Source organism: Mauremys reevesii, linkage group 21 (genome assembly GCF_016161935.1).
Source record: "Mauremys reevesii isolate NIE-2019 linkage group 21, ASM1616193v1, whole genome shotgun sequence".
Taxonomy (NCBI): Eukaryota; Metazoa; Chordata; order Testudines; family Geoemydidae; genus Mauremys; species Mauremys reevesii.
This window is the reverse complement of record NC_052643.1, coordinates 12067688-12090897: the sequence shown is the minus strand read 5'-3', so window position 1 is coordinate 12090897 and position 23210 is coordinate 12067688. Positions and strand designations below refer to the sequence as shown.

General features: G+C 56.2%; 1 protein-coding gene across 6 annotated transcripts in view; it reads right to left on the bottom strand.

Moving 5' to 3' along the window:
• AGRN (agrin) overlaps positions 1-23210 on the bottom strand; it is a 244154-nt gene that overhangs the window by 39690 nt on the left and 181254 nt on the right. For all 6 annotated transcript variants that reach the window (XM_039509023.1, XM_039509025.1, XM_039509026.1 and 3 more), the window contains 7 exons: positions 22466-22672; positions 15131-15352; positions 8939-9133; positions 6796-6996; positions 4032-4177; positions 3346-3451; positions 2365-2478 (listed from right to left, as the gene is read on the bottom strand). In XM_039509023.1, the coding sequence (XP_039364957.1) occupies positions 2365-2478; positions 3346-3451; positions 4032-4177; positions 6796-6996; positions 8939-9133; positions 15131-15352; positions 22466-22672 (1191 nt within the window). The remainder of the gene's footprint in view (positions 1-2364; positions 2479-3345; positions 3452-4031; positions 4178-6795; positions 6997-8938; positions 9134-15130; positions 15353-22465; positions 22673-23210) is intronic.

The window sequence follows — 23210 nt, the reverse complement described above, 5'->3', positions numbered from 1 at the left end:
TGATCAATGTGCCCTCCCTCTGCCCCTACCAAACCCCTTCCCCTTCAAATCCTCCCACTGACCATGGGGCCGTGTTAAAACCTTCAAGCTACTCGTGCTCACTTCGCTTGCATCTATCGTTCCTCTCTCTTTCTAAAATGAGGGAGGAGATCCAGAGAAAGAGAGAGATGCCACTGTATTCCTGGGAAGCAGGGGTGAGAGGGATGGATAAACCCATAATATCCAGGGTGAGGGGGCAGGAAAGGGAAGAGAGGCCAGCAGTTGTCGTGTCCCACCTCCTCCACTTCCCAGGATGTGCGAGAGCCATAAGGGGAAATCATTATCTCCAGCCATGGTTAGGGTGTGTGTGTGTGGGGGGGGGTCACTGACCCAGAGGATGACCATTATAATTTGTGTTCCAGTCACAGAACAGGACCCAACCGTGCTGGGCACTGAACAAACACAGGACAAAAAGACAGTCCCTGCCCCAAGGAGACAAGAGACAGACGGATGGCGTAGCACAGGGAATCAATGGGACCCTGGGTCGGGAGGGGGCGGTCTTGCCACACCTGCTCTCTAAACGGCGTCATGTTTTGCTGGCCTACAGGCACAGGCATTGATTTACTGAGTTGCCGGGGGGTGCTCAACCCCCATTCCTCCCAGTGCCCGCCCCCACTCCACCCCTTCCTCCAAGCCCCCACCCCTGCACCGCCTCTTTTCGCCTCCTCCCCCTACCTCTTCCTGTCCCAGCTCCTCCCCCAGCAGAACAGCTAATCCGCAGAGACGCAGGGAGGGAGTGGGAGGAGCTGACCTGTGGGGCTGCCAGTGGGTGCTGAGCACCCACAGTTTTTTTTCCATGGGTGCTCCAGCCACAGAGTCAGCACCTATGCCTGGAGGCAAAGAAACGTTTGAGGGAGGACAACGAGGTGGCTTTGTGGGTGGTTACAGGGAACTCTGAGCAAGGGGCAGCATGGGGGGGAAGCACGACGGGGTTCCTTTGAGAACTTCACGAGCGGGCGACGAAGGCTGGGACCATCGGCTGAGCAGAGGCGGAAGTCAGCTCGTCAGCCCAAGTGGGGCCATACGCTGGCCCCTTCGGGCTGAAGCCCACCCAGGGTGACCCCGTGCCACGAGAGTCTGTCAGAACACCGCTGCTTATTAAATTACATGGCACATTAAACGACACTAAATCCCCATCAAGCGTGCATTAGCCAGGCCCATACACGGCTTTAACTATATTTCCGCAGTTTAATGTGCTTTCCTAACAGTCGGTCACAGCCTCAGCTGTTAATATATGGCTAATGCCTTTCCGAACACGCCGTCTTTGAAAGCCCTGACTCCGGTAATTATTTAATAAATATTAATGACGCGTTCATCAACTCAGCCTCCTGAGACGCGGAGTCACCTCTCAGTCAGCACTGGGGTGGGCTGCGAAGGACCTACCGGTGCGGGGAGGATGTGGATCTGTCTCGTACTCTGGGGCCAGGGCTGGGGCCAATATTTGCCCAGCTCAGCCCCAGAACTAGCCCTGAACCCCCTGAGATGGCACAAGACGCCCTCGGGAAGGGCTCGCCGCTGGGAGCACTGAGCACCCTCAGCTCCCAGTAATGTGAAGGCTCAGCACCAGGCTGGCTCAGGCTCTAAGAAACGTCTGTTACCATCCAAGAAAGGGACAGGCGGCAGAGCGGCGCTGCTACCCGTCCTTGAGCTGCCACATGGCGAGCAACCTAGAGAAAACAAACAAGGCAACCACTTGCCAAGGCTTTCCCGAGCGTGGCTCCACCGGGAGCCAGCTGCCATCTGCGCAGACCACGAGAGCTCACACCGGGTTTGGTCCTTGTCCAGAGAGGAAGGGAGGTTTGGGGCACCTAGTTCAGAGCAACCCTCTTGCATTGCTCCCCGCACAGATTTAGGGCAGCGGAATTGGCGCTTTATAGAAAACGAGAGGCACTGGGAATTTAGAAGGCAAAGGGGGCGTGTGCGCAGAGACGTGCGGCTCTCTCTCTATTCGGGGGTGGGTGTGCTCCAGGCTGCGGGCTCTGGAGACATCTGGCATGTCTGGTGGAGGAACTGGAATGGGGCAGATATGAGACGGGAGAGGTTCTCAGCCTGGGGGTTGCCAACAGATTTTTTGAGGAGGTTCTCCCCACCCTTCCTTTCCCATGGCTAGATGGGAAGGAGACCCCAAAACTTCTTTCTGTTACAACATGGGAGAAGGGCGTGGAAAAGGCTGAGATCCACTGCTCTACAGGGTCAGACAGAAGAGTAATCCTCTGCAGAGGACTTTTCCCCATTATCTGCGATCTGAATTGCCACACTGTCCCCAAGGGATTCACAATCCAGGACCCCACTGTCTCCAAGAAATTCCCCCCAAGCTTCACTCACTTGGGCAGCCAGCTGAGCCCACGCCGAGGGCCACGGTTGTATTGTCCGGACAACATCCATAGATGGTCTGGCTGCAGTGCAGAACCAGGAGTGGTGGGGGAGGCGTTCCAATAACTACGGAGAGAGGGAGGGACACAGGTCACACCTTGGGCAGACGGGGAACCGCAGCTGTAACCGGGCTACATCAGGGCAATATAACAAATGCATGGAATCCGGGCAGATGTGTCTGTCCATGTCCTCCCTGCACAAACACCCTTGGTCTCTGCCCTGCATTAGGGCAGGGGGACAGACTCCAGGCCCTCCCCAATGCAAGTAGCAGCATGCAGGCAAGCAAACAGATGCACAAAATGGCTCAGCCACCGCATTGGTACCAACAAACTAATGCTGGCCCCCGCCAGCAACGCAGCCTGATCCCAGCAGTGGTCCCAGACGCAAGGCAGAGGAGTTCCCTATGCTGCGGGGAAGGGAGCGGCTGAAGGCTGACACAGCCCCGCTAGCCCAGGGTCTGAATCCCAGCACTGGTCGGTGTGACAGTGCTAGGAACCCAGAGTACTCTGGTCACTGCAGTACTAGCCATTCCCCCCCGGAGTAGCTTTAATTGCGGGGGATGGTGGGAACAGTTAAAGGACAGGAAGGAAGTGCAAGGGTGGAGGCTGGCAAGGACCAGGGGATGCAGAATCCCAGGAGGGTGAGATCTTGCCTTCTCACTCCCTGGAGAGCAGGCTAAGGGGAACATTTACTACTGATTGCATGCGGCTGCATGAGGCTGTACTGGCGACCTGGCGGAGGGGACCCAATAAGTAACACACAGTGTTTAGCAACTTGAAAGTCTCCAGCCTGTCTGTGGTGGCCCAAAGGGTAGAGAAGGGACCCTGTTGCCACCCCAGACAAATGGCAGAGGAGCATGGGATGCTGTGAGGCAGGAGCTGGCTAAAGGCCAATACCCATGCTAGCCGGGTCCAAACCTCAGTGGGGACTCACCCCGGCAGGCTCCTTGGCTGGTGATGTAGAGGTCCTGGCGTTTCTCACAGCGTGTCTTCTTGAGCTCACACTCGTTGGCATAGGTCACACCGTCAGAGCCGCACACCTGCTCGGCGGATTGGGGGTGGGGAGATCACTGTCTGCAGCCTCCAGCAGGCAGAGAGCTGCCTACGCCTCTCAGCAGTGGAGAGCCCCACGGGGTGCCCCCATCCCCAGGCCAGTGCTGGGCAGGGAAGCTGGAATTCTAAATCCGGCACTAACCAGGTGGAATAACGGCTACTGAGGGAGATGGGCCGTGTGCCAGCCAGCATTGCAGGACGGGTCCCTCAGCCCTGGCATCCCCTGGGCGGGGAAAAGGCTCTGACCAGAGCCCTGGCTGGGGAGCAAGGGGGCTGGCTGTGCTGGAGAGGCCCCTCTGAGACAAGGGGGATGAGGGAAGGAGGGACAGGCTAGGAGGGATACAACAAGAACCTCTTCCCTGTGAGTCCGGGACAGCTTGGGGGAACTTCTCCCCCCCACCTGCCCACTAGGATGTCCACAGCCCCACCCAATTGTGGCCGGGGTTAGAAGAGCGGCAATGCCCTGAGCCAGGCTGGGCTTGCGAGACCTCCAGCCTGAGAGGCTGCAGAGAGCCCCTCACTAGGCCGAGCTCCCTTCCAAAGCCAGGGGCAGGCAGGGGGAATTACCGGGTTGCGTGGCACGGCCAGGCAGGTGAAGTCACACACACAGCGGTCGTCCTCCACGTCCTCGTCCCACGAGCCCCCGTACTGCCGGCAGCGGTCCTGGTCGCACTCGGTATCTTCCCCAGAGCCTGAGCCCCCCGAGCCACACTCTGCACAGGAAAGATGGGGACCCTGGAGGGCGACTGCTCCTAGTCCACACCTGGCCCCCCCGAGAGCAGCAGGACCCTCCGCCCCCAGGACAGAGCCTCCAGCCCCCCATGAGGACGGAATACAGCCATGTGGCCAGTAACAAGGGGACAGCTCTTTGCGCGGTTCCTTGAAGACGAGCTCAGGGCTCCGCCTGTATTGGCTTGGCAAGCAAAAGCTCAGAGCTCCTGTCTAACTCGGATATCTACCTGGGGAGCCCCACGCACAGTACGAATAGCAGCCGGCTGGCTTCACAACGGTTTAATTCCCTTCTCCCTCCAGCCTCCCCCCACCACCCCCGCAAACGGATTCCTTCTGCTCAGATAAGCACAGAGACCTGGGTGGTTTTGGTTTTCAGTTGGAAGTCCAGCCTGGCAAAGATTACCGGCTTGGCAGAGAGACACTTAATGCGCTGTATGTCAACTCGGCTCCTCAACCAACCACGAGACGCTCAGCAGCAAGAGAGAGATGTTGATTTCAAAGGCTTTAAAAAAAAAAGCAACCTGCCCCCTTTTTATGGAGTGATCAAAGGATGGGAGCTGACGTTACATAGAGAATTATTTAAACTCATCTCTCGGAAGGACAGCAACCTGAAATTCCCTGGCGAGGCCTGTGATCAAACACCATGTTATGTCTTCCACTCTCCCTAGCCCTGCCACAGCACTCCAGCCCTATCTGGCTAAACTACATGAGCAATGAGCTAGACGGTCTCAGCTGACGGAGTTAACACATTGAAGGGACAAGGGGGATGCTGTTCCCCTATTGGCCTTCAGCCAGCACTGCTCTAAAGTCTTCCCACTCTGGAGGCCTGGGTTCATCGATTTCAGGCCACCAGTGAAATGAGTTGGGAGGCTCAACCTGACCCCTGATGGGTGGCTGGGCCCAGAGCAGAGCACTGCAGGTGAAGACTGAGGTGCCCCAGCAGAGCTGCAGGAGGGGCAGGACTGGTGTACCAGAGGTTGTTGGGGATCAGTATGGCGGAGCTGTGGGGGAGCTCCAGGACTGGACTGGCAGGGCAGGATGGAGGTGCACAGGCAGAGCGGCATGTGGACTGCAATAGCAGGTGATGCTGCAGGTGAGGACTGAGGCGAAGCAGCAGGGAAGCGGGCACAGCCTAGGCGCATTCAGCTTTGCTGTAGCCAGCAGTATCCACCCCCCACTTTCAGTGGCGCTAGCCCCACACCTCACCTGTACAGAGGAGTCAGGAAAGAGCAGCCCAGGGACACACTGCTCTGAGCTGCCTAGACACTGCTGGCAGCTCCCTGCCTCCAGGTGAGTTTGGGTGAAGCTGGCCCAGTCCAGCTCAGGGACAGACACTGGAGCGTGGACTCCCACTGTGGGCCTGTCCCCATGCCCACTGTAGTCAGTGAAAAGACCCCTCTCTTGACCGCAGATGGGTTTGGCTCAGGCTCTTAAAATCCAGTCCGGGTCTGTCACCCTCTGTGGCCTGTGTCGAGCGGGCTGCTGGTTTCAAACCCGTTGGCATCAATTGTCCCCAGACTTGAGAGAAGCACTGGGGGTCGCATGGGCCGAAGACACTGAGCTCCGCTCTCCCACTTAAAGGGGACCCCCCAGGCCGGGGCAGGCAGGCCAAGACGTGCAGGAGGCTGTCTCTGGGGCTAAACAGAGGCCTTTGCTATCCAGGACCGTTGATCCAGCAGCTTTCACTCACTGACTCTAAAAGGCTGCATGCCGCCATCTCCCCCACACCCTGCCCCAGTGCTGCTCAGAGGGGGCCTGCAGCCGGGATCCCCCCGAAACCTGGCCGAGCTTGGCCTCAGCAGAGACACATTTCCCCAGGTGCCCAGTGCTGAGTTAATGGCAACCGAGGGCCTGACCCCAACAGAGTCCCAGGGGCAGGGGTGAGGCAGCTGGGCACCGTGCCTCAGGAACCGCTCCGTCTCCTCACGCCTCTCTCAAGCCTGGGCCCTCTGAAGTGTGAAATTAAAGCAGTGATAAATCTCCTAGCCCAGGCCCATTAGGTGGTGTCAACTTTCATTACCGCTAGTTAGAAAGACGAAGGGGGTGGGTGCCAGGTGCTGTTGACAACCCAGCGCCAGCCGCCGAAATGAGCTTGGGCAAGCTGCTCTCCCGTCCCACGAGGGCAGGAGAGGAGCCTCCCGACTCCCATCGCAGAGCCATCCGCCTGCCATGATACAGAGCGAGGAGCAGCCAACGTCCACGCATGGGGGGATTGCTAGGAGACCCGGTGAAGCCTTTAAAATACACCTGCCGTACAACAGGCCAGAGCACCAGGAGAGGGAGGGGAGAAACCCTGCCAAAGAGACTGCTCTGTCGGCAACCCGAGGGGGGTTACACCTGGGCACGTCACAGGCGGCTCCAAGCAGCAGGCGGTGTAGCTTGCTGTTGTACCTAGCCCCAGCAGGACGGGGTGGGGGGATATGAGAGAGAGAGAGAGAAGGCATCCACATTCCAGTCACAAATCATGAGCTCTGGGCGTTTGCCTTTCGACCACACAATATAAACTCCATGTGTGAGGAAGTCCAAGCCCCCTCCACCCATCCCCCCCATCCCTCACACCCTCCTGCCCCCCAGAACCAGAGCGAACGGAGTTTCCTACCCTCCTCACAAGGTCCTGTCCTGGAAACCTCGATGGCCTTCTTCTGCTGGCAGGAAGCCACCTGCAGCTCGCAGGGGCTGTCGTAGGTGACGCCGTCGCTGCCACACACCTGGGAGAAGGGCTGCCTCTCACAGCGCGGGCACACGCACTGCCCGCCCACGCACTTGCTCCCGAAGGCGCAGACGGCGCTGCCGCACGACTCTGGGGGGAGGGGGCAAGCGAGAGGAGAACGGGGAGGGAGAGAGAAATGGCATGAGATCCCGCAGAAACCCCCCCGTTGCTATCGTCAGCCCGGGCAGTGTCAGAGGGCTGTGCCCTCAGAGAGGGCCTGGCTGCTGATTGCTTAACCCATCCCTGAACGGGCTCAGGACAGAAGAAACTGGGGGTGGGCTCCCACGGCAGAGTCCTAAGCACCCACAACTCTGGAAAGTCAGCGGGTGTTGCAGGTAGCCAGCTCCTGCGGACACCAGACCAACGGTGCATTCTGCTTATAAGCACTGAATGACTCTCTCTAGGCACCCACAGTCCCATACCCGCAGCAGGCCAGAGCCCAGCCTTGCAGCGCCTGATGCTGATGGGGCAGCCCATGCAGCCCTTCCAGCTCACTCAGGTTTCCACTCTGAAACGTATCCGTTAGTTCCCTGCCCCCGCTCAGCTGGGACACATCAGCCCCAGCGGCAGAGAGAGAGATTATTTGGTCCAGTGTATCATTTGTTCTAATGTAGCATTTCATCGGCACTTTTAGTTCCTGTGGAAATTAGCACAGACTGTTCTGGGCTGGGCCAAAGTGCATGGGGCTGCGGGGGGAGAGGAGGCAGGGCAGGGGGAGAAGATCAGGTAGGAACTAACCCCTGAGGGGAGAGGAAAAAAGAAACCAAAAAAGGGGCACGCTGACCAAACAGGAACATGGTACAGCTGTGTTTAAAGGCAGCTGTCGATTGCAAGGTTCTAGCACGGCACCTTCCCGGCCAAGCTTCCAGTCGGTATTTCTATAAGGTTGATTAAGCTTCGTGACACCCATAAGGGGAGATATTACCCTTGTATCGTGGCCGCGGAAACTGAGGCACACCAGGATTGTGGCTGAGATTTTCAAAGCCGGCTAAGGTATTTGGATGCCCCGTTCCCATTCAGGTGGATGGGAAGTGTGAATCCATTTATTACTCTAATTTGTATTACCATAGCCCCTAGGAACCCTCGTCATGGACCACAACAGCCGAGGTGGCTTCGAAAGGCTAAGCGTTAGGGTCTTGCCCGAGATCTCATAGAAAACGAGTCAGTGGCAGAGCTGGCAATGACCCTATTAGAACTGAGCTACTGCAAGACGCTATGGGCTGCTTACAGCCTTGGCGTCTACCAAGTCCCTCTGCCCTGCAGGGTGATGCCCACTGAAGAACGTTCAGCTCCTGTTCGAAAATAGAAAAAAAACCCAACCCTGTGGCTGAGATTTACAAGCTGACCAAGGGATTGAGACACACAACTTTCATTCATGGCAATGTGTCTAAATCCCTAATCAGCGTTGAAAGTTTCAACCGAAGGATTTCAAGCCTGTTTGAGGATGGCTCTCAGGAACGAAATAAAGAAATCTCTGTCCAAACTGGGCAGGGAAACTCTGCTAGAACCAACTGGGCTAGACAGACGTCGCTCCAATGCCTTTGGGTGAACTATGCCAGCCGAGGACCTGAGCAGGCAAAGATGGCTGTGGCTAGCTTGGTTCTAGCTCCAGCACAGACACGGCCTGGGTGTAACAAATCAAGGAAATTCTTGTGATGAAAACCATTCCATCCGCCAGCCTATTGCCCGAGATCTGTCTCCAGACATGATTGCCAATGGTGGCTAGTGATCTTGGATGCCTCCATATCTGGGTGCTCAAGTTGACATTCCTTGAAGGGGTCTGGTTTTTAGAAAGTGCCTAGCATCTGTCCTCTGAAAATTGGGCCTCTTGAAGATGTCTCAAGTTGGCCCCCCCCACCCAAAAATGGAGGCACCCAAAGTCATTGGTCACTGGTGACAATTTTCTTCCTTGGATCAAAACCTCTTTGGATTTTATTCCTTTCCCCAGGGGAGGGTGGAACTGAAGTAACACGAAGGGTTAAGAAAGGAGTATGGGGGCAGGAGGGAAGGACAGGTACCCCTGCAAACTCACTGCAGTCTCCTTGCGCGGCCACCTGGATGTTGGTCTGCTGCGTGCATGCCCGGACGTGGAGCTCGCACTCGCTGCCGTAGGTGTTCCCGTCCGTGCCGCAGACCGGCTGGGAGGAGGAGATGCATTCTGTTGGGCACACGCACCTGCCCGTCTCTGCCTCGCAGATGGCCCCAAACTGACACTTGCTACACCGGTCTGCAGGAATCAAAATAGAAAGGGACAAGAAACCCAGAGAGAAAGTCAAGTCACTAAGCACTGGTGCCGAAAACAAGGCCCTGCAGAATAATCCAGGGGCTCATTATCCCAAATGCATGCCGCGTCAGCGCTCCAGGCAAGGCAGGGTTAACAGCGCTGCACTCCTTCACTGCCACGTGAAATGGGGAGAGGACAGCTAGCCTGGAGAGGGGCTCATCGCTTAAGGACATCCTGGCTTTGTCTGTGCAGAGCACTGCCTGACAATCGCCCGCCATTGCTCTAGAATGGCTACAGCATAGATCCTGCTCATTGTTACCATCACGGCAGCTAGATCTGCTCTGACAGCCTGATCCCAAACCCACCGAGGCTAACGGGAAAAGTCCCACTGACTCCAATGGGCATTGGATCAGGCCAGAGATTGGAACAGAAACCAGATCCAGGCAAAAAGCCACCTGGCTTCAGGTCTCGTCGCACAAGTTTTTCCATCCACGGAAACGATCACAGTGTCGCAAATGGAGGGCGGAGACTTTGTGCTGGAGAGGGAGAGGGGGGAAAAAAGGCCCCAATCCTCAGCTGGGATAAATGAGCGCAGCTCCCCAACTGTCCCATGTATAGGACTTCATGCGAAGTATTGTATATCCCTATAGCAATTTTCAACTCAAAGCACTTTACAAGCTAGCAAGACCCACAGAGAAATGCAGCCACCTCTGGGGTGGAACACAGCAGCCTTTTAACAGTGCACAGCAACACTCTAGGTCAGATTTGGGCAGCAAGTCCAAGAGAAATTCAGGCAGAAGAGTGAAATTGACCCCAGGGTGGAAGGTGGCCATGGCAACAGGGTTAGACACTTGTAACAGGGATCGTCAATGCCCACAAGGGAACAGGCAAAAAAAACTAATGGAAAGATAAATGGGCGGATTGCCCAGCTGGTGTAAATTGGTGTTGCTCCATGGAGATTTACACCAGTGGCGGATCTGGCCCACTGTTCTACGTATTTCTCAGTGTTCTGTGGGGACATCGTTAACCCTTTAACTGTACAGCTGAGCGCGGTGTCTGTAGCACTCACCTGCTTCTGCAGGAGTGGAGGGCGGGGAAGGACCCATTGCCACCGAGACACTCCAGAGACAGGAGCATGATAGAGAGTCTCTCCTATGAGGCCATAACTGAACATCTCTGCGGGCCAAGGCTGAACTCGAGAGGGGCGCTGGAGGGGAGGGGCTGAACGTCCCGAGAGTCACGGGAGCACCAGAGATAGCTGCATGAGTAACCTCTCCAGCAGCATCCATCAACGCCTGCCTCCGACCCCAAGGTCTGCCTCCGCTCTAGACTCTGGGAGGCATGGGGGGACTGAATGCGGGAGGCAGCGGTCTCTGAACCCAGTGTCAAGGCAGCAGTCAAATGCCATCCAACCCCCCTACCCTGCCCTCCAGGGAGCCCCAGGGAGTATGGTGGGGGGAGGAAGGAGCAGGGTGGGCAGAGAAGGAAGGAGACGCACTCGGAGGCAGAGAGGCTTAGCCATAAAACCCATCAGGGCCGGGGTAATTGAGATGAAATATTACTGGAGTTATATGCCATTACAGCTCTAAACAGGGCTGGAGGTAGTGCAGGGCCAGTGCAGTTACAAAGGCTGATAAATTAGCCCTGGTATCAGCAGCCACAGAGAGACAAGGGCTACGGCCCAGACAGCTTGCAAATCTCCTGGGGGCAACCTCTCAGAGATCTGCAGGGGAGCGGGGCGGCTGGGCAGGAGTTCGGTGACAGGGCTGTGGAAATGAGGGGGAGGGGAGGTTTTATCTTAGGTTCTGGATCCCGGGTGCTTCTGGAGCCAGTTACTCCCAGAGGAAGGTGGGGCCGGCGCTGCTCGGCGGGGCAGTCCCACTTTCCCAGCCCGCTCCAGTCCTGCACCCTGCTGTTGGCAGAAGCTAACAAGGGGGGTGTCATTTAGCCAAACCCACTTGTCAGCCCCGCCCTCACCACCCGCCCCCCCATTGAGAAAAGCAGGGCTGGTCTTCTCTCTACAGCCTGACTGACACAGACGAGGCGAGCACTCTACTCCATGGGGCTGGGTGGGCTGCAGGGGGTTTTCTGGGCATGTACAGATCAAAACCCCCTGGAATGCTGTGAAAAAGAAAGATCACCCCACAATAGCCACCAAAGTGAGGCAAAGAATGGCCTCCAGCCAGTCTGGGCAGCCTTTCCCTGCAGCCGGGCCACCAGCTCTTGCTTTGTGCCTGAAGCCAGCGAGACATGGCTGCCACTGGGTAGGCATTGTCCTCATGCAGGCGCTGCACATCCCCAGCCTCAGGCCACAGCACGGTGGGTTGCGGGCCCCAAGGATTATTTTGGGTTCCATCGAGTTCCTGCAGGGCAGGCTCAGAGGGCCCAGACTCAGCCCTGCATTTGCAGGGTCATCCTGGAGATACGGCAGCAGGAGACGATGGGGGCTGCCCCGGGGAGGCTGCAGGAGGCTGAAACGCGGGCTGGATTCGCAGGATGATGGGGAGTCAAGCTCCGGCTTCAGGCAGAGACCAGCCAGACTCGACAACAGGAGCCACTGACTCCCTGGGATGGAACACCCCTAAAACACGGCTGCGGATCCCAAGGTCCCAGCTTAGCCCCGTCCATAGCAACACCAAGGAGAGGGCTGCACAAAGCCCGGGCAATTGCCCCACTGCTCTAGCAGCAGCTATAAGTGTAGAGGAGAAGAGCAAAGTCTCAAGGCCAGGCCCGGGAATTCCACGGGAACAGGGAGCTGCTTCGAGGGATGGTGGCCCATGTGTCACAGAAGGCTCTAACCTCACGTCCAAGCGCAATGAACCCCTCTCAAGGCTCTGGCAGCACCGTGACCTGCCGAGCCCCCTTCTTCTGGTTTATCAGGATGTCCCCAGGACTGGATGTGTTTGTAATTCATAGTGACACGTCATCTCCCTTTCCCCATATACGCTGTCTGCATGATGCACGTACCTCCCCAGCACACGCAGTCCTTCACTGCAGGTGAGCCCAGAGCCAGCCAGCACCTCCTCTGTCATGGCCCTTGTGCATTCAGTGACTCACCAGATAACTTCCTCTTTAAGAGAAGCATCCCCTCCCCTCCTCCATTCGATTCACCAGGAATTTGGCTCGAGGGAGATTTTTCTCATTTTACTTTCACGCAGCAGCTGTTGCTTTGGATGCGTGGGGAGAAAGATGCGAAAAAAGCCCAAACCCGTGACTGGTTAGCATGAGCTGTCGGTTGGGATGTTTCTATCTATAGCCTGCCATTTCCTGCCCACTGGTGGGTTTCAGAAGTGGGTAGAGAGGCAGTTGAAGGCAGGATCTATGGGAAGATAGGCCCATGGGCGTGCGGGAAGTTTCTTCCTGAGTCCCAGGAAGTCAGGGGCCGTTTATGCCCTAAAGCAGGGGTGTTTATATTCCTTTTACATGACAATCGTCTCTCAGGTAACTGCAGATATTCTTAGTGCACATATCAATGCCTAATCTGCTTCTGAAGCCTCCGGAACTCATTGATATCCTGTAGCAGTGAGTTCCAGGAGTGAACTGTGCACACACATCCCTCTTTTCTAAGCATTAAAATTTCTTTTCATCATCGTAAGTGTCCCTCCTGCGTAACGCAGAGCTGCCATCTGTGCCAAGAGCTGCAACGTGATCCCACACTCAGAAACTAAACAGCCAGCCTGAACTTTGGCTGTGGCATTCTGCATACCTCCCATAACCGCTCCCCCCCCCACCCCCCCACGTCATGGCATATATAGCTGGGCATTAGCTCATGATAACCCCTGGAGCATAGCAGACAAGCATTCAGACTGCAAGCAGGATGACCCTAGTTTGTCATAAACACAGTTGGCTAAATCCCGCCTAAGCAACCTCCCTGATTTCAGAAGGGTGGCGGGGTTGGAACCAAGAGCAGATCACGGCGGAGGGACACAGAGCGCTAGGATTAAGGGACAGTGAGGACAGCCATCCCTGGGCATTTGGTTTTTTCTTGTGGTGCATTTTGAAAGGTGCAGGAAAGGCCTTTATGAGCTCTTTGTGGGATGCAGCAGGTGGCTGAGTGACAGCGATCAATCATTCCTCCCAAGGCAGAGAAAGGCCCTTTAATTGGATAAGGGGTGTACGCATTAGCAGGGGGGTGGAGGACCGAGCGAGGTGGATGGTTTCTCTCTAACGGGGGCAGAGGGACGCATTTTGTAATTAAGTCTGGACACCCCCCATGCTACCTCCAAGCTTCTCCCGCATCTCGGCCGCAGCCGCTCCTGGGCAGCCCCCCCCGCCCCCTCCTGTTCAAACTTTTGTAGCAGCTAATTGTCCTGCATCAGACTGGTAAAGCAGCCAGGGCGGGCTTTGCGCAGAGAAGCAATTTACATGCATATTTCCCCTAAGTGCTCCCCCCAATACCTCTATAGGGAGAAAGGAAAAACCACCACCCAGATTGGTTCCTTTCCCCAAATCAACCCCTTCTGCTGAGACTCTTGTTATTTTTAAGCCATTGGAAGGTGAAGGAATAACCTTCCCGAGCGGCGGGTACCAGTGAACTGCGTCATTCTCTCTGCTCGCCGGGGGGCCTGCTGATTTCATTGCCGTCTGAGTGGGCTGTGGGTGATCTAAGCGGGCGCTTGCCTGGCACGGGGAACAGGGAATGGCAAGCCACGGATAGATACACGCAGACACATGCGCTGCTCCAGCCCCAAACCAGAGAAACGCTCCTGGGGTGAGAAACGGAGCGTTTCTGCACAAAGCACACTGCAGTAGGCAGCGCTGGGGGCTTATGCTGCACAGAGATTTCATTCAGCCTGGATCCAGCTTGACTCTCAAGTGATTAACAGCCACAGCCACCTGCTCTGCAGCCGATTCCAACGCCTTTCAATTCAGTTAGCCTAGCAAGCCACCCAGGATGGGGAAACTGAGGCCCAGGGGAAGCAAAGCAGCAAAATCAGGAACAGAACCCAGGAGTCCTGACTCCTAATGCTTATTCTACCTGTAGGCAATGATCCTATTGACTCACTCTTTCCAAGAGCAACCTCCCGTGTTCAGCCTATCCCCACTGAGCTCAGTCCACCATTAGCAGCCCCTCTGCACTTTCTACAGTAGGAAGCACAACACCTGGATTACAGGGAAAGCCTCAGTGCTTTTAGGAACAATCTGAACACTTTGCTTCGTCCCCATGCTGGGCAGGAGATTCCATCCCATGGGGAAGAGGGTAACCTCTCTAATCAGGAATATAACTTGCTGAAAAACTCTTGGACCACAGGGAAGCAAGGCGCTCCTTAGGATCCACAGTGGTTCAGTGGTGAGAGCGCAGGGCTGGGAATCTAGACTCCTGGGTTCCATCCCCAGCTCTGCCAGTGACTCACTGCACAAAGCTGGGCAAGTCACATGCCTGTGCTCTGCCTCAGTTTCCCCTCTGTAAAACAAGGAGGCTCCTGCTATCTCGCTGTGGGGGTTGGGAGGCTAAGGGCACTCCGTGTCTGCAAAGCATGCTGCAAGCTCCAGGTGCAGGGGGTTAGAGGAATGTCTGGGCATCTCTCTTCACTGGACCCCTCTGTTCCTAGAGCTACTGTGGTGCCATCCCATGGGGTCAGCAGTCACGTGACCCAACACCTCACCCCACGCCAACTAGAGCTACAGACTCCAACAGCAACCAGCACGGTGGGGCTGCAGTCTACCCCCAGGCCTGCTTGGAAGGGGCAGCCACCAGCCCCCCTTCACCACCAGAGCAGATTCTGGTGGGATGCCAGTGATTCAGGTCCTGTGGCCCGGTGGAGCAGAAAGTCCCATTGCCTGCTGGGGTGGCATGGGATGAGATGGGGCTGCCCTGCAGCAGATTAAGGACTTGCGAGTGGAGGAGACATGCTGGGGCTGGGTGGAAAAGTCTGCCGGACTGGGTGGGGAGCTCTGTGTCCCCATAACCCCGCCCCTGCCAGCTAGTTCTGAGCCCTCCTGCGCCTCCCCCCTCCTGGCTTCGAGGTTCTCCTTCCACAGAGCCCCCGCCCCACTCACCGCAAGGCCCTTTGTGCTTCACTTTGATCTCCTTCCTGAGGACGCAGGCCATGGCGTCCAGCTCGCAGGGGTTGCCGTAGGTGCGGTTGTCGCTGCCGCACACGGGGTCATAGCGGCTGAGGCACACCTGCTGGCACTCGCACACCGCCTCCCGGTTCTTCACCACACAGGTGGCCCCGAAGGTGCACTCCACGCTCAGGCACGGGCTGGGCATGCCCAGGTCTGCGTGAGGGCAGGAGAGAAAAAGCAACACATCAGCCACTCCCCATCCGGCAGGGAGCAGGCAAAGAACAACGCCCGCGCGCCAGCCCCTGCCGGGACCACGCGGACCCTGGGCGGACGAAGTTATGGTGGTGTCACAAACACACAGTGCTCCTGTCACCCCCCCTTGAGATCGCAGGCCACCCTGGCAGCCCAGGCCTGGTGTCTGTCCCACAGAGCAGCAGAACACCCTCCTCCCAGGACAGGGCCCTGGTCGACCTCAACTCTTATAGCCACTGTGCAGATCACAACAGGACAGGCGGACGGGGATCCCAGAGGCTCAGAGTGGGACCATAACAGTCTGAAAGTGAGGGCGGGACAAAATCCATCCTGCTAAAAGCCTTATACCTTCAAGTGAAACACATCCCTCGCACCAGTACACACACACACACACACCATCCCTCGCACCAACACACACACACCCCAACCCTCGCACCAGCACACACAGAGAGCCCATCCCTCGCACCAGCACACACACACACACACAGCCCATCCCTCACACCAGCACACACACACAGCCCATCCCTCGCACCAGCACACACACACACAGAGCCCATCCCTCGCACCAGCACACACACACAGAGCCCATCCCTCACACCAGCACACACACACCCCAACCCTCACAGCAGCACACACTCACACAGCCCATCCTCCACACCAACACACACAGATACACCCACTATCCCTCACTCCAAAACAGACACACACCCCCCCTCCCTCACACAAACATGCACACACACAGAACCCACCCCTCACACCAACGCCGTCCCCCAGTGACGGTAGCAAGATCTAGCTTGCAATGGCACCGATACCTGCATTAGGCTCTGATACACTGCGCTCCATCCTCATCCCATCTACTTCCTATTCTCACCCCCGTCCTTGGGTGTGGTGGGAACCGGGGAGAGAGGATCACCCTCACTCCTCCTTGGACAGGTCGTTGCAGAGCTGCACTAGCCCAGGTTAAAATGCCAGAAACACGTGCAGCAGGAGGCCTGGGGCGGGCTAAACTGACTCACCCTAGTGGGTGCTGAGGCTTCCCTGGAGCACTGTTAGCCAATGCAGAGCGTGAAGGGCATCCCTCTGGACACTGCCCAATGAGCAGGGCAGGAAGAAAGGCCCAGATATCTCGCACCAGTCTGCAGGATCTCCAGGCAGCTGCGTGTCGTGCTGCAAGTGGAGATGGGGTGCCGAGCCCATACAGATGCAGAGAGCACCGAGCCCGACTATTCTTTCCCCTGTGCAGTCTTTGCAGGCTAACTCACTGGCTCCACTGGAGTCACTCCTGGTTTGCACCAGTGGCAGAAGCAAATCGGGCCCAGCATCCCTGTTCTACTGCAGACACATGGTCGCCTGTCCCCGGGACTTTTCTATTTAGATTTTTGTTAAGGGAAGATCTGCAGTGCAGAAATCCACAATCGTAACCCCATGGGCAGGCAGTGGGACAAACAGCAGGCTGCATTTCCTTCACCGCCCGGAAGCTGGTGCTCTGGTTTAGGCTGCTTACAGGCCAGGCCAGGCCAGGCAGCTAAAGGCAGGACTGTGTAAACTGCTGGGGGAGAGCCGGCAGTCCAGCCAAGGGGGCGCTCCATGATACTCAAACACCCGCCCTGGGCTGCGAGGGGAGGGGAAAGAGAAGAAAGAAACTTGGTGTGAAACCCTGAAAAGGAAACGTGATGACAAGCCAGCGGGGAAACGCAAGGCAGCAAAAGCCAGATGGATGCAACAGGGCACGTGCCGAGACAGACCCGAGCAAAACAAACATGCTGCGAGAACAGCACAGCCACAGACCAGCGCAGGGCGTGAAAGGCAAACTCTGCATGGACAGCTGGGATGGGTTCCACCCGGAGACAGCCTGCTGGAGCTCCCGCTTCCTGACTGATGGGAAATCGAACCCTGGGGCGCCTCTGTACAAAGCCAGGGGGTGTCAATGGTTCAGAGTGACAGGACCAGGCGTGTGCCTTTCAGGGCATGCTTCCCACCAGCACCATGGAGAGATCCTGCCTGTCAAGAAGCCAAGCTTGCCCCAGGAAGATGCTCCTGGCTCAAGCAGTGGAGAAGGAGCAGGAATGGAGGAGTCCCTGCCATGGGACCCAATGAGAGAGGGTCCCTACGTCTGGGGTGTCACTCAATTCCCCGCCTGCAATGGAGACAACTGCCAAATGGGGTCTGGATTGAAGGGTTGGGCCGCAGGAGTCAGCCAAGGCTTCTCTCTCTCATCTCTAACACTCACTCGCCCCCCAATCCATCCCTCATTCCAATTCTTCCTGCAGCCAGATGGTTTCCAAGCTTTTCCCATGTGGTGCCGGTGCCTCTCTGCAGCGCCAGTGGGCCTGCTGGCATCTCTTGCTTTGGTTTTCTTGTTTTTAAAGACATGCTTCCCATAACTGTGCCCTGGAGTCATGCAGGGGCAGCACACTGACATGGGAAACGGCCTCTGCCCGGCACAATCAGGCTAGATGGGGAGCGGCTGGATGGGAGGATCTCAGGCCTGGAGCGGAGAGACACATCCGCTCTGACACTTCTCAGCCCTCGAGCAATTCAGAGCTGCAGTGATGCAGCAAACGAGGTTCCCCTGGCAGTTTGACCCTCAGGCTGGCAGCTTTTCCCTCCCACCCCCCGGACCTCCACTGAAGTCAATAGGTGTTTTTCCATTGGTTTCAATGGGAGCAGAAGCAGGCACTTCCATAGCACCTTCCATCCAAGGACCTTAGAGTGTGCTAACAATCAATAGGTAATTATGACTCCCCCCCCCTCCCACCATTGAGAGTCCACATCTCCAATTTACAGGGGGGCCATCTCTCAAGGGACCATATTGTCAATCACGTGACTCTGCGCTTTGCAGAAACCTGGCCACCCACTGCGGTGCCCAGAGGGGAGCTGAGCTCTTTTGAAAATCTATCAAGTGGAAGAGGAGGAGTAAATGGCTCCTGAGACACCTGCCTCCGAGTCCGCTGCTCTGACCGACTGCACTCCCTGCCTGTGTTTGCAACATCCAAGGAGTTTTGACGCATCCTGCTGCCAGCAGGCTGGGCTGCCATCTACCAAGGCACTATGTTGGTGTGTTCCCAGGGAGAAACCCAAGACAGGAGAAGGCTCCTTCGCCAGACTGAAGGAGGATTTAAAAATCGGCACGTTGCAACGTGCATCGGGAGGCAGGCAGGCAGTTTTCATGTTCAGGGCGACACCATGCAGCACGCTCACTCCTTTCCACGCCCTGGGCTGCCTGGCACGTACACGCACGCACGCACAAACGCGCGCTAAGAAGGGAGATGGGGGAAAGCACGGCAATCTCGGGCAGCCAGGAGTCCGCGACCATGCCTGAGCAGGACAAACAGAAAAATCAACCAGGAGCAGCTAGAATTGACTCATCAGCCGGGAAGAGGCACCCAGGTGGCTTGAGAAAGAGAACGGGGTTCTCAGTTCACACGGACGGTCAGGCAAAACAGCAGCTGCCCACAACAGAGCCTGCAGTTGTGTGGCCACCCCCCCCCCCCAGCCCCCGTCCATCTCAGAGAAGGAGATGCAAACTGGAGCAAGCATTAAAAATACCCAGTTACACTGCAAGGCACTTTCATTCCAGGCAGGAAGTGGGTGGATTGGTAAAAAATGTGGGAATCTTTCCATCCCAAGGGCTTTTAACTAAGGCCGGGGAGGACGAGAGTGAGGGGGAGAGGAAGAGAGAGACTGACATCTTAGGGAACACCCTTGGCTAAGGAGAAGGGTAGAAAGCAGACCTCTGAGCAGAGACATCCCGGTTGGGAGCGGTAGGGTGCTGTGCGGATGCACGTCCTTTCTCCAAACAGGCAATGCTGTAAAACACAAGACAGAGAGAAAGAAAGAGAGAAAGACAGAGAGAGAAAGAAAGAAAGAAAGAAAAAGAAAAGGAGGAGGAAAAAACAGACAGACACAACTACAGAGACCTTTCCTCTAGCCCCATCAAACCCTGCCTCTCCCAAATTCCTAACCCCCTCATCCCATCTCCCCTCCCCTAGAGGCGGCTTTCAGCTCCTACCACCCTTGTTTGAAAGCAGAAAGGAATTTAAAAAAATAATCCGTGATGGGCAGACTGGGCTATTTTGCCTGGCTTTGTTTCCTTCCCCGGCTGCTGGAGAAGCGCGCAGCGGGGCTGAGAGTTCATTAGGCAGGTATCTGTGAAAGATTAAAGCATCGTGTTGCCATGTTAATAGGCTGCCTTTCATTTCCTTCCCCTCCACAGGCTCTAGTTATGCTAAATCTTCTTCCCTAGATGCTGGCCATCAGCGGCAATCTTCCTCCAGAAGTTTGAGAGTTTGTAGGCAGCCCCAAAGGGGCTTTGATGTGCACAGCAGGGCATATGGCTGGATCCATGCTCCCTAAATCCCCCACTTCGGGCTGGTACCACTCGGCGGCTTCCGCCTTGCTGTAAAAGGAGATGCCTCAAGATTTCTGCAGGGAGGTTCCTATTCCCTGCCCCCACCTGGGCCTTCCCAGGGGAAGGGACGCGCTAGATCCCTGGGGCCTCCCCCTTGCTCCCTGTAGTGGAGACAGAAGGGAACATCAGGGATTGTAATAGGGATATGCAGGTGGGTGGGGGCACATGGAGGTATTTCCTTAGTGCCTCTGTCTCTGCAGAGCAGGTCCAGCACAGACAGCGCATAGCTGGCTTCCCCCACACTTTCCCCCAGTGCGCCTCCACCCTGACCAGGCGGGACCCCATCTCTATGTCCCTGCAGCGTCCCACGCTGCGGAGAAGAGGCAGGACTCGGGCAGAATGAAGCTACAGGAGATTCTTTATAGAGGCTGCTGGACACAGAGCCTGGATCTCTAGCTCCCTTCTGGAGCAGAACTGGGCTGTCACACGGACTGAAATCTCCAAGTCTTGGCCGACCAAGCATCCAACTCTGCTTCAGCTCTCATGCTTAGTGTCACCTCACAATGTCTCCCTAAGGCCTGGCCTGCACTACAGCCTCCATGGACAGATTGCCAGAAAGGAGAAGCTCATGCCAGTGAGCGTGCTTTTGTGCTGGGGACGGGTGCCTAGGAAAGACTGCACTGAGATCGCTACCTCATTCTACGCGGGTCAGGTCTGTTCCGGCGCTGGGTTTGAACTGGTGACCTGGAGGCGGAAGTCTTCACATCGCACAGGGCAGGCATCAGCTGAGGGAAGGAGTGGACTGACGTGGAAGGAGAAGGCCTATGGCATGGTGATTTGCTAGGAGGCAGAACTGAGCTGTCGCATGGACTGAGATCTCCAAGTCTTGGCTGAGCAAGCATCAAACTCTGCTTCAGCTCTCGCCCTAGATTTTATTTACTTTCCATCCCACGAGCACATGCTCTTGAAAGGAACAGTGTGTGGGCCTGCTCTCCTGCCTGGTTGCATGGCCTGCAGGGAGAGGAGGAAAGGGAAAGCCATCAAATGAAGGAGAATCGAAACAGGAGGAGGAGAGACGCTTCCCTATATGGGACAGGGCAGGGTCAAGACAAGAATTGCAGAATCTGCCAAACGTTTGTTTCCAGGAGCCAGCAAGGAATAGACATGCCAAGATGACATGTTGCCAGATCCTGCTCTGACTGATGGTGGTGTAAATCTGGAGTGATTCCACTGAAGCTAGCAGAGCTGCTCCAGATTTACACCCTAACAGAGACATAGGGCTGGATTTTCAGAAGGGCTGAAATATTAGGGTTTGATTCCAAGCCCACTGGAATCAATAGAAAGACTTCAACTCTCTTCAATGGGCTTTGGAACCCAAGGAACGGACCTTGAGAAGCAGCCCAACGGGGGAAGGAAGGAATATAGCTTGGGGAAGGAAAACAAAGTCTAAGGCTGCTGACTGTCACTATTTTATTGCAAGTCTTGCAGTAGTTGCTGTCTTACCTAAAGCCCCAGCTCCTGGAATCCTGTGAATATGTGAGAAACTATTCACTCACTCGAAAAAGAAAAGCAAGTTTCTAGCTTTCGTGGTTGCAGAGAAAAACTTGAAAAAGTGACTCCTAATGGTTCAACAACCAGAAAAGCCCCCCAGGCATAGATTTAAAAAGATATCCCATGACTCTATTATGCCAATCTGATGATTGACAAATGATTTTTAAGTTGCCAGGGTTGGTAATATTGAGACTCTGACACCAGGAGCGCAAAGCCAGCCAAACAGTCCCGAAAAAGCGGGGTTCATCTAAGAATCTTCTCAGAAGGTTTGATACGATACAAGAGCAGTTTGAGGATATACCTGTATTTTTTCTATAATAAATTAAAGCCAACCTGAAATCAGCAATTCTTCCAATTGATCCCAGTCAGTGGGCTGACTGTGGTTAGCCCATCCAGTTTCCTGGGCAACAGCTGAATTTCGTAACCGGTAGCTTCCACAGCCATAGAAACCCAGGCCCCCATCCTATCCCACAACCCAGATGTCTTAAAATAGCCTTCATCAGAAGGTCGAAAGACCCCCCCAGCTCCTACCCAGAGACGAGACAGACACAGACGAGACCATCAGAGAGAAGCAGCACTGGGAAGAGGTCCTTATGGCGGGCACCTAGAGCTGAGAACGGCTGGAAAGCATGGCAGGGGGAGCAATGAAAGGGACTTGGGAGACTGGCACTACCCCAGGAGGCGGGATGGGCAATGAGAGCTGCTTCCGAGTTGGGTGATACAGCGTGTGTGCCTGGCAGGAAGCAGGTGGATGGGGGACATGGACCGAACACTCAAGATGCTTCTCGTTATTATTGTTCAAAGCACTTTTCCCCCCTCCGTTACAGGACACATCGGACGCAGACGACACTGGAGCAGAAAGGGAGAGAGAAACGGCAGCGACGGAGAGAGAGTAGAGAGACGGATGGTGCTTGGGATCAGACAAAAGGAAGAAGAAGAGGAGGGGATGGATCTTACCGGGCTGTAGGTCATGAAGGGGAACAGGGGCCGCCTAGTGGCTACAGGGACATGGACACGACTTACCCCTGGCGCAGGGACAGCACGGCTCCTCCTCTGCCCTGTTATGTGTGAAAGCAGGAAGGGCCGTGGGGCATTTTCCTGCTGGGGGTGGGTAGCAAAGGAGGTGCGGGGAGATGCACGGGGACAAATGGGTCTGCTGCAGTGCTGCTTACCACAAGGGCCCTCGTGCTTCACGGGGATGGCGGCTTTCTGCTGGCACTCCGCCTTCTGGCGCTCGCAGTCGTTGCTGTAGGTCCGGCTGTCCCTGGCACAGACGGGCCGGTAGGCGCCGTCGCAGGTGATGCGGTCGCAGGAGCAGCGGGCGGTGCCGCGGCGGTTGAGGCATACGGCGTTGAACTTGCACTCGGCCTGGCACTTGTCTGGAACGGAAAGAGGGAGGCGCTGCTTACACCCTGTGGCTGGGATGCAGGAGTCGGGCTAGCTGGCACCCAACTTGGGGGGGGTGCAGCAATGGGAGGGGGCCTGGTGCCAAGGGGAGCCCGGGGAGGAATAGCTGAGGACCACGGATCTATCGCATGCTATAAGGAAGAGAACTGGGAAGAGGCGACCACAAGCCTATGGAAAAGCTCAGGCTCCCCGGCCGTTTGCTGGCTCCACTCTAAGGTGGCTTCTGATCCCCAGAGCTACTCCCAGGAGCCCTGCGGAAGGACCAGCTGGGGGAATTCAGAGAGCCTGAGGCCTCTGTTCGATTTTATCTGAACCGCCCAAGCTCAGGGGCGTTCAGGTCAATACTCCTGGGTACAGCCCAGCTCCCGCTGATGGACGGACGTGCAGATTCGGAAGCAATAGTCCCCTCCCCACCCTCCAGAATTATTGAGTCTTCTCCTCCGCCCCTAGTGCCAGGGCCACCAGAACACTGGATTTCCTACCCAGTCTGGGCCCACTCGGCCCCTGCTC